This window comes from Anthonomus grandis, chromosome 7 (assembly GCF_022605725.1).
Source record: "Anthonomus grandis grandis chromosome 7, icAntGran1.3, whole genome shotgun sequence".
NCBI classification, from domain to species: domain Eukaryota; kingdom Metazoa; phylum Arthropoda; class Insecta; order Coleoptera; family Curculionidae; genus Anthonomus; species Anthonomus grandis.
In genome coordinates this window covers 13830953-13842319 of record NC_065552.1, presented here as the reverse complement: position 1 = coordinate 13842319, position 11367 = coordinate 13830953, and the positions used below count along the sequence as shown (strand labels likewise).

At 31.2% G+C, this 11367-nt stretch overlaps 1 protein-coding gene across 2 annotated transcripts; it reads right to left on the bottom strand.

The window, feature by feature from the left end:
* Positions 1-5342: 5342 nt before the first annotated feature.
* LOC126738537 (polygalacturonase-like) lies at positions 5343-9474 on the bottom strand. Of its 2 annotated transcripts, XM_050443908.1 has the most exons (4): positions 9128-9470; positions 6169-6359; positions 5790-6117; positions 5343-5734 (listed from the first exon to the last, which is right to left on the bottom strand). In XM_050443908.1, exons 1-4 carry the CDS (start codon positions 9435-9437, stop codon positions 5475-5477), a joined length of 1089 nt encoding a protein of 362 aa, XP_050299865.1. In that variant the 5' UTR covers positions 9438-9470; the 3' UTR covers positions 5343-5474. The 2 variants fall into 2 exon arrangements, with proteins under 2 accessions (XP_050299865.1, XP_050299864.1); XM_050443907.1 differs by having other exon boundaries at positions 5790-6359; positions 9128-9474.
* Between the last annotated feature and the right edge of the window lie 1893 nt (positions 9475-11367).

The window sequence follows — 11367 nt, the reverse complement described above, 5'->3', positions numbered from 1 at the left end:
AAAACAGCGACTTATTAAAGTAAAAAAGTTGCTTTTTTTTATAAATTAACTTTAATAATTTAGTTTTATAACATGATAAATAAAAAGTCAAATATTCTGTGCCTAGTTTGCTGTAAAAATATTTTATTAATTCATTACTCTGTTTGAAATCATTAAAAACCTGCTTTACCTTACTGGTAATATTAATAATAAATATACAATCATGAGGATTTCATCAAAATTCACATAATATATTTTTATTAACTTAATTCTAATATAAAATATTATTGTAATAATGGTATTGCACGTGTCTACTTAAAATATTGTTACATAAGATTAATTAACAAACCTACTCGTGGGTTACTCAAAAATATAAAAATAACGACACGTAATAGGTAAAATAAATGTGAGGATACTAATATCTATATAATATAAGTATCAAACAACTTCACCTTTGTCAAGTTTGTGTGTACTTTTAAATTTTGAGTTAGAATCGTTACCGAACCTTAATAGAAATAAATAATAATCTAAATTTAACCTGATAAGTAGAATACAAAATGTATTTGTCACTACATTGATCTGATTTATTAGTATCAAAAAGCTATTCTGTCTTAATCAGAAATGTTACCTTATCTTTTATCTTCAAGCAATACCAAGTTGGAGGGTATTATGTTAAGATTGACTTTAACTACTTCTTTCAACTTATCGCTACATTATTGCTAGTGACAACTTGAGGAGCAACATGGCTTAATATAAATCTATGTAGACAACTATACTAACTATGTTCTATCACTTAAGGCTTTTTGTCACCGTTTTTTATTTTTTACGCTCTGCGTTTAGTTAATAGGTCGGTTAGACATTCGTACGCTCTGGGCCTGCTTTCGATTAAACCTAGAAGTAGTAAGGATGGGGAAGCTAGAGCTCGACAAGAAGGCCTTAGCAGTCCCTTTTGACCAATCCCAGAATCACCCACTCCGACTCCTCCACTCCCAATGCGCGGTTTCACCGGTCGGATCCGTGCTTTTAATAAAAGCTTGCATGTTGTCCTAGTCCAGATCTTTAGAATCGTCCTGTTGGAATGTCGTTACTCCAAACATTTTTCCTACTCAAGCGACTCCACTTATCATAGACACCTAGTATGAAGTTTCCTTTCTTGTGCCGCAATTCAGACATAGTGGGATTTCTCTTATATCAAGAAGGTGTAGATACTTGTTAAGACATTTATCGTCAGTCAGGATTCCTACTAAGGCTTTGATACCCTGTCGGGGGTCTTTGATAGCAGTCGCCTTTCTTTAGTGCCGTCCTGATCTGGTATCATTTCCTAGGCCTGTCTACATCTTTCTGTCTTTCTCCAGTTCTTCCTTGTTTTTTCCCAGGTCCAATTATTAAGTGCCTGGGAGATTTGTTTTTTGCTGAGACCGAGATATGGTTCGGGGCCTACGAAGGGGCTAATGGAATCTTGTCTTGCCAGTTCTTTGAGCCTCTCTATGCCCTCAACACCCTGGTATCCTGGGACCCACCTCAATCTCACTTCCCTGTACGCTGCAAGTCTTTCCGATGCGTCTCTGCATTCTTGGACTAGCGCTGAGCTGGCACTGGGTTTCTGGATCGCCTTGAGGGTAGCTTGCATCAAAGTAGATGCAAATCCCCCCGTTAAATTCCAATGCTCCTCGTTTGTTTGCTACTGTAAATATATTACAAACATCTCCGCTTGGAAAACGGTGCTGTGTTTCCCTAGCGGAAAGGATTTCCCTGTGTTCGTTTCCATCCTTTACACTTCGGCTTCGCTCGAATTGGTGCTTTTTATCCATGACTCATCTGCGTATCAGGTCTGGAAACCATTTAGCTCTTTAATTTGGTTCGGCCACCATTCTTCTCTTGTCGGGATTTCGACTTAAGAGCCCTTATTTAAACTTTCAGTTTACCACTGTAGTGCATTTGAATGTCAGAATTGGTATGTTCTTACATATTCTGAGAGCACTTGTCATACGGCCTTGTTCTAGGTGAACATTGCGCCACTTTTCGCTATCCTTTATCCTCTTATGTAGCACCATGGCCTCCCTCTCAATCCAGACTGGAAGCTTCGGTAGCTCAAGAAGAATATTTAGAGGTGCTCCAGGTATTGTTCTCATGAGATTAAACGTAGGTTTATACTGTAAAAAAACCTCGTCTGAGTATCAAAGCTGTCGTTTGGGGGCCCTGCATGTACAAAAAAATTTGACTGCTAAATTAATGTCTTGTTTAATAAAATAACTCCAATTAAGGTCTTTCAGACTTTGTTGAAACATGCACAATCATAAAAATTAAGGAATACATATAGCCTATGGATACGTCCGTGGCGGCCTACAGTTTGTTCTACACTGACGATGCAAAAATATAGTTGCATGCCCCACGAGAATATCTTCTCCTGATGAAAAGAAAGATATTCCTATGATATAATGCCTGCGATTTTATGAACAACTTGGCAAAAAGTTAATCTCCGAGTTATAAAGGTACGATGAACTAGTGAAAGAGGGTTTTGGGTACACCTTGTGTGGTTAACCAACTGCTTAATTAACTATCCAGACTTTCTTGCTAGATAGGGCACCACAAAAATTTAAAATTATATATTTATCAAATTTGTAGTTTATGTAAAAAGCGCCGAGGTTAAAGGCAAAAGGTAGGAAATGTATATAGCGCTATCTTATTAACTTGTACAAAAATCCTTATAAGGCACTAAAGACAACAGCAATCGGTATAGTGTTGTTGAGTTTACGGATTAATGAAATTAAAAGTTTAAGGCTTACGTCAATATTGAAATAAGATAAATACAATAAGATATTATGCAAGCTGGACAATACATTACAACTCCTAATAGGTGCGGATTTTGGATAATAGATAATGGATAATATGTTATCGGAAATCGAAAGTGCATTAGCTAAAAGCTAAATTACCTCTAGTACAGTATATTTCGTATGCTCTATTCTGAATCATATAAAATTAGTGTACTAATTATATATGATTCAGTATCAATCATATATGATTATATCATACATATAAGGCCAATGGCTGATAAAATACGTAATAAATCCTATTTTTCTTATAAAATTCTGGATGTTTTATTCAAGCTTTCATAAAAAGAGCTAAAAAAACAAAGAAAACAGCGACTGATTGAAGGATAATGACATGTTTGGTGGTCCTTTTTATAAATTACCTTTAGCGATTTAGTTTTATAACATGAGAAATAAATATTCAAATACTTTGTACTTGATTTGGTGTAAAATATTCTTTTTCAACTTATTACTCTATTTTTAATCACTAAAAACTTGCTTTACCTTAGTGCTAATTTTAATAATAAATTAACGTTTTTAGCAAAATTTACATAAGATTAATAAATAAACATACTCGTGGGTTCCTCAAAAATATAAAAATAACGACACCCATATTAATATTTGTGTACATAAACAACTCCACCTTTATCAGGTTCACTTTTACATTTTGATAAATTAAAATCATTAGATTACCTTAATAGAAATAAATATTGATCTAAATTTTCATATAAGTCAATTAATAAAACGTCTCTCTCATCACTACCTTGATCTGATTTATCCGTATAAAAAAAGCTCTCTGTCTAAGAGCCGGTATTATAAATGTTTTGCAAAAGTTACCTTTAACTTTAACCATCAAGTTACCCTTAACAATAAAATCTTAGTTTTATTATCCTCCCATTTCTTCTTCTTCATCTTTGAGACGTTATTAGAGCCATGTGCTACTGTCAAAAGATTTTTCGTATTTTTATTTTGGCTTGGCTTGATCGTAGATATAATTCTAGAAAGAAAGCCTCTAAAAGCTAAAGAACTATGAAAAATGTCAGCATTTTATATGACATATCAGATGCTTGATAATCCGTTAGTCTTGAGGAGATAATTTCGTTTTTTTACCGCCATTTATATGTCGATAAATAAAAGCTTTTTCAGCGGTAGGTTATATTCAAAATTATTGACAGAATATACAGGGTGATTGATGGTTGATGGTACCTTAGACGTTTACGGATAACGGAAAATAATTTTTTTTTGAAAATTTGGCAACATGGGTCTTAGCTGATGGTCTAACGATTAAAAATATTTTTAGCGATGCAGCCTTGCCGCTTATACCAAAAAGTAGTAGCAACTTTGTTATTTTAAATGGAATACCCCGTATATTTTTTTATTTTCCGATCCGCTATCACCTTATGATTGGTTCTGTAGGGTAAGGGTATTCCTATACCTATCTTTAGTGATTTTCGAGAAATTAATTATTTTCTTTATTTTTTGACGAAAACATATCCAAATAAATTTGTATTACTACGGCACTGGAACGCACAGAACCTTGAAATTATAAACGTAATTTATGGAAGTATTGTACATTATTTTTCACTATGAAAATTTGTTCTACGTTATACAGGGTTGCTCAAAATTAGTGATTTTACCGCTAGATACAAAAATGGAAAATAGTGCATTTTTTTAAATAGAACACCCTGTATATTATAACATATTCTAAAAGAAAATTAAAATCCCTGTCTAAAGAGGTATTATGTTCCTATATCGAAGTAGTTCGGTTTCGGAAAAAAAAGCAATTTCCTGTAAAAATCGGAATATTTTGACATATTTGCTTTAGTTGTCCATGAAAGGTCATGATGAAACAATGCTATGCTCTTGATGTTTGACAGTGACATTTAGTTGATTAATAGTAAATACGCTTGTGTGTTTCTTTAAAATAGTGACCTAAAAATTCATTAAAATGGAAAGAAATAGTTATTCAAATGAAGTTTTGATGAATCTATTTATTAGATTCGACAATGTGACAAAATTGTAGCAAGAACATGCATAAAGTTCAATGAAATGTACCCGAATTTACAAAAAATGGGTAAAAGAAAATTTGTGCGAATACAAAATAACTTCCATAAATTACGTTTATAATTTCAAGGTTCTGCGCGTTCCAGTGCCGTAGTAATACAAATTTATTTGGAGCTATGTTTTGGTCAAAAAATAAAGAAAATAATTAATTTCTCGAAAATCACTAAAGATAGGTATAGGAATACCTTATACAAAACCAATCATAAAGTGATAGCGGATCGGAAAATAAGAAAATATACAGGGTATTCTATTTAAAATAACAAAGTTGCTACTACTTTTTGGTATAAGCGGCAACGCTACATCGCTAAAAATATTTTTAATCGTTAGATCATCAGCTAAAACCCATGTTGCCAAATTTTCAAAAAAAAATTATTTTCCGTTCTCCGTAAACGTCTAAGGTACCATCAACCATCAATCACCCTGTATAATGGGTGGCATATTTGATGGTGCCCCCTATATAGACACAGGATTAAAAAAAAAGTCTGGCACTTTTCCTTCTCCATTTATATTATCACTAAACTTAAAAATAAATTGTACAATTATTATAAACTTTTATTTATTTTTATTTTTTTTTAAAACCTTAAAAATAAAATGTTTATTTTTTTATATACATATATTTATCTAACATGAAAACCCAGAGGGCGAAAAATTGCAGCTGTTAGATTTCTTTCCATTGGTGATAGACACTTTACTCCACGTCCAGCTGGAACAACCGTTGCTTCCACACAAAATATATACTGGCATGCTTTTGGAACTTCCACTCATGCTTCCAGCAACATTTTGTAAATTTAAATTAGTAATTGGTATATTATTAGTTGGAGTTCCTGTTGACTTTCCATTTTTGTAGTCTTGCTGAATATTAATTGCATAATTTGTAATACCTGAAAATTAATTTAAATAGAAACACAAGCAAACTAGTTAATATTTTACACATACCGGAGAATTTAATGTTTTTATAGGTAACAAGATTAATCGACCCAGTGCCAGCATCAGTATGGGTTTTAACATGAATACCATTTCTAGAGTTTACGACGCTACAGTCGGTAAAAGTTACATTCTTTACGGTATTGGCACTACCACTGCTGGAGCTTTGACCTACTGATAAACTAAGCCCATGACCACCACTGCATGTCAAGTTTTTGAAAATCATATTTGATCCTTGGTTTACAGCTACACAGTCATCTTGATTTTTAACTTCGCTATTTTGAACTGTAATGCCTGTAGAGCTTGAAACATCAAATCCATCTGTATTTTTACCACCAGCCTGAAAATATAAATGTAATAAACTTAAACATTTATTTATAAAAATGCTTACAGAATCTCCAGCAGAGACATCGATGACCCAGTTACTTAAGACAGTATTGCTTGCGCTGTTAATCGACACGCACTGGCGTGGACAGTTCACCAAGTTAATATTTTGGAATAGTGAGTTTCCAGTCGTTTTAATTCTAAAGAATTTTGGTTTTGTTACTCCACTATCTCCCTTACCATCCCAATATTTAGCACCTGAAAATAAGTTCTAATAAATGAAAGAGAAAATGCAATGGCATAGGGTCCATGGGACCATTCTTGAGGAGATCAATTACAAATGAGTTGTTTGTTTGTATGTTTTTTCTGATTTGCTAAGTGTCTTCCGTGAATTACTTTCGTGACAATGTGTAAATTTGTATGTTTATACAATTTCATTGTGTTGATTTTCGTTATCAGCTTTTTACTTTCTTAGAAGTGAAAGGTGTCATTTAAATTGAAATTTAAATTCAAATCTTCTTATCCAAAATTGAAACAATACAGTGTATGAATTTCGTCCATCTTCAAAAAACCTGAAATTTCAAATATTATATATCCAAATCTACACTATCACTAAACCTAGTTTACATACTCAAAAACATGATTAAGAATATAAATCAGTGACAGAAATAAATATATACGTTACAGTACAAGTCTTAATATCGTAGTAACACTTCAAACCTAAAAAAGCTTTCAATTTATTTTTAAATGTTGACAAACTGTTGGAATTTTTTATATCATTTGGTAATTTATTAAGTATTTTTGAACATATTTTCAGAATAAAATTTTTTGAAAGAGTTAATCTAGTACGCAACAAAGATAAATAATTTCTTAGTCTAGTTGGATAATTATGAAAAAAACTATTTCTCACAAATAAATTAAGATTTTTAAAAACAAACAATCTCAAAGTAATTAAAAAGCGATCTGCAGGAAGTTTTAGAGGGTACTCCCACCATACAGCCAATAACTTGTTTTTGACTAATAAATACATGACACGCATAGGCCGAAAAACTCCATAACTGGCTCCCATACAGAATCATAGAGTGGATTATTGCGATACATTCGCAAAAATATAGGAGTTAAATTCTAGTTATATTCTGTTATTTTTTCGGACTTCTTTTTTCGACTACCTTAAATTTTGATGCTAAAACCCTTTTGAAAGCCTGCTTGTTAAAAGCCACCGGTTGGTATAAGTTTAGTTTCGTAATCAGTTGATTGTTGATAATAGGTGTGATAGCAGACTTATTTGTCTATAGTTTCCTATATGCTACATCTACATTTTCCAATTTTTACACGATTTTTCTCTCTATCAGCCATTTGTTTAACAGCATTTCTATTGTCTCTATAAATCTTCTTACACCCATCTTTAGCATTTCCGGTATTATCCTATCTTTTTAGAGCTGTTTATAGAATACTTATAATTTCTTTTTTCTCCATGATTGGTATTCTTGAGTGTTTTTCATTTTTATAATTTTTTGTTTTCCCCACTCTTGGTTCGATCTCAGAACTTTCAGATCTTTATCTTTCTCTATAGATTAAAGGATTTTGTTCGTTTCGTCTTCCCTCAGGTCTTTTCTTATATCTTTTTTTTATTGTCTTATTTAGAGTATTATATTTTGGGAAATCTATGTCAGTCTTTCATCTTTTTATTATAAGTTTTATCGTCTCAGATTTTAATTTGATATCTGATCTAATAATAATTTGATGTCTTATCTTACTGCATGTTTTCTTTGTGGATGTAGTTATGCTATTGTATTTGCAAAGGCGTACTACAGACGGTGTTAACATTATCGCAAAATTGCCTCCAGTACTGTCTTTTAGAGTTCCAAAGTACCTTGTAATACTGATTTTGAGCTGCCTAAAACTTGTATCAGTATGTGGGGTACTTGGAGCGTTTGGCTCTGCAAATTGGACCCTGCTCATCGTATCACGCTGTTTCTCTGTGTTGTTGTTTCACCAGTTCATGTTGGTGACAAATGCCGACGATCTCTGGATAAGTAGGCAGATATCCTATAATGCCGCCACTATCGCACCAATTTGTTTATAATTTGATAGGGCTTTAAGTTTGGCTTTATGGGAATGAACTTGCAATCTCTCTTTATTTACGGTAATGTATATATTATTCTCATCACTTAAATTAATGTTGAGTAATTCATAATTTTTAGTCTGCATTACTTAACACAAAACATTTAAAAAAATGGGCCCGGATTTTAAAATCATATATGTAAAATCTGCATGGAAAGTCGATTTAAACATATCTAACGACATTTGAGTAATACTTCATTAAGATTTTGTTCAAACCTATATGCATTTCATCAATACCGAGCCCCTACTAAATAAAATAAAAAAATCAAAACGAATAAATAACAGCTAGAGTTTCCTTTGGAGGCTCACCGTTAGGATTGCGGAGTTGCTACATATTTAAACGTTTCGTTGGTAGTAGTTAATGATCAAATAATCTGTTATTAAGCCCGAATAAACTATCAAATTATAAAAAAAGAAGTGGGTCGTAACTGCTTTAATTTTTATCAAATCAAATTAATGATATCGAAAGAATACAAAGAACGATAATCTTAGATTTTTTTATGGCCAACGAGATGGTGTTTTACATTTTCAAAGTTTTTGTAGGAAATGTCACAGGGGCAAGTCCCCCTGAATCTGAGTTAACGCTATTTTTGGGACGAAAAATATCAAGAGAACCTATAAAACAGGGATTTACAAATTCTAAAAAACATTGACGCATAACTATAGTCAGTGTTCAAGATAATCGATTTTCTCAGTGTTCCAAATAAGCAATTGACGGAGACTGTAGCTCTGAGGGGTTGCATTTTAAGACATATGCTTATGAAAAACAAATCTTATGTTGACTCTAACAATATGATTTTAAAATATTTGCATCGAATTTTGTAACACCCGGTATATTTTAATTATATAAATTTTTAGACCTACATACTAACTATCTTGTATTATTTAAGAAATGAACTTACCCAAACCATCAAGTTTTGAGTTTGAAGTTCCCTTAACAGTCACCTTGCTACCTTTAACTTGGACTAAAGGACCCGCCCAGTTTGAGTGTGCAAAAGTAATAGTTCCATCAAAGGTCAATGTAGTACCAGTTTTTAGGTCCAGAGTCAAAGTCTTACCAGCTGGTACAGTAATACCTTTAATTACTATGTTGGTACAACTAGATACAGCTGTACTAACTGCATCGTAACTGGTCACGGTACAACTGTCTTTTAAAGGGGAAGCCAAAGCTACCCAAATTAGAGCGGCAATAGATACAAAAAGCTTAAACATTTTTAATTATTATTATATATTCCGTCTACTTTTAAGGCTATATATATATAGAAAAAATCTGTTTAAAAAGTTGCCTATTTATCTTTCTAGATTTTTATCTTTTCAGAAGAACAATGAATAGTACAATAGTTCAAGTAATATTTACTGTTTATTTAAGGCTGATAAAATGGATTAAAAAAATATGTTTTTGTGCCAGATATTCAAGAGTTTTTCTATCTTAAGAAAACTTATTTTGGTGAAACCTTTCCGTTGGTCTCATTTTGACTTAATAAAACAAGACACTTTAAATATCTATTTCGATTGAATACAAGGAAATATTTTTAAGCATATGATTTCCCAATATAAAATAATTAATTATTTCTTTTATTAAGTTATCATATTTTTAGTTAAAATAAAATATATGATTCAAAGAAAGCTTTACCTACATTTCTGTGGAACTACTAAAAATAATCTTCTACTAATTTAATCATAAACTAGTCATTAGTCAATATATTATATTTTCTCATGTAACATTATAATTTAGGAAATGCGTGCGATCAAAATTTATTTCGAAATATTCCATTTAAAAAACCAGGACATTTATTTAATATTTGTTTATATCTAACTGCAGAAATAAAACACCTAACTACTACTAGAATATTTTGACTATATTTTTAAAAGGACAACAAGGTTCAGAACTTTAAATAATGGTAATTTATCTAAAGTTGTCAGAAAATGCTGTAATTTTGATATTATAATTTTAGAAGAAATATCTAAAGAATATTTAATAAGCCTTAATAGGTATTTAACTGTCAATTGTCTAAAAATTATTCTAATAAAAAAGAAAAAAACAAAAGGATTTAAACTACTTTTAAATCCTTTTGTTAATATAAGTTTAACATTTATATTAACAAAAAAGGGGAAACATTCAATCAATCAATCAATCAATGCTTTATTATCAAGAAATTGTTACAATTTGTAGACAAAGCTGTAAAACAAAAAAGACACAAAAATGCAAACAAAACACAATTAAAAAAAAGAGAAAAACAAAACAAAATTTAAAAAAAATATTAATAAATAAATAGAATAGATTATCTACAATATATACAGATTAATACAATTTAGAAATTGTAAGTAGTCAAAAATATTATTATAAAATATACAATTTAATGTATACAATGTCAAAAAAAAAGATCATTAAAAAATCTCTCTACGTTAAAAAAAAATGTAAAAAATGTTTAAAAAAGTAAAAAATTATAAAAAATCCTAAAATAGCTACAAAAAGCAGTATACCTAAACATGTACAGATAGTAAAAATACATAATGCGAAATTTCAAATCAATGATTACAAAAAAAAATCGTTAACTGTGTAAAAAGCTCTCTCCAGTAAGAACGCTTTAAATGCTTTACGAAATGCAAAAAAAGATGTGATGGATTTAATTTCCAATGGCAGATGATTGTGCATTTTTTTTGCATTATATAATATGGAACTTTTGACCAACTCTGAATGTGGGGTAGGCAGGTATAGATCATGTTCCGTGTATCTAAGTAGATAACTATGGGAAGGCCTATCAGATGCTGAACCGTGTTTGCGTATTAGACAAAGGGACTCAAATATGAATAAAGATGGAAAAGTTAATATTTGAAATTTTATGAAGAAATGCTGGCAATGACTTCTGTATTTAAGTCTCAGTGTATAACGAAACAATATAAAAAAGATTGTGTTAGTCGGGATATTGAATTCTATTATTTCAGGTTCCTAAGTTTTATTACATAGGTTGTCATACGATGCTTCCTTGATGTAAAAGTAGTAATTTTTCTTTAACATCTGAGGTATTAAAGCTGATTATACAAATAGATTTTTTTCCCTATCTGTGATCCCATATGTATTTTTTCCATTTCCTTGATTTTCTGGTCACCTGAAGAAACCAATATATAAGACCAGTGATGA

Coding starts and splice junctions, on each gene's coding strand:
- LOC126738537 (XM_050443907.1), bottom strand. CDS start 9,437: ATGTTTAAGCTTTTTGTATCTATTGCCGCTCTAATTTGGGTAGCTTTG. Junction 6,360..9,127: donor CTCAAAACTTGATGGTTTGG/GTAAGTTCATTT, acceptor ACTTATTTTCAG/GTGCTAAATATTGGGATGGT. Junction 5,735..5,789: donor TAAAAACATTAAATTCTCCG/GTATGTGTAAAA, acceptor ATTAATTTTCAG/GTATTACAAATTATGCAATT.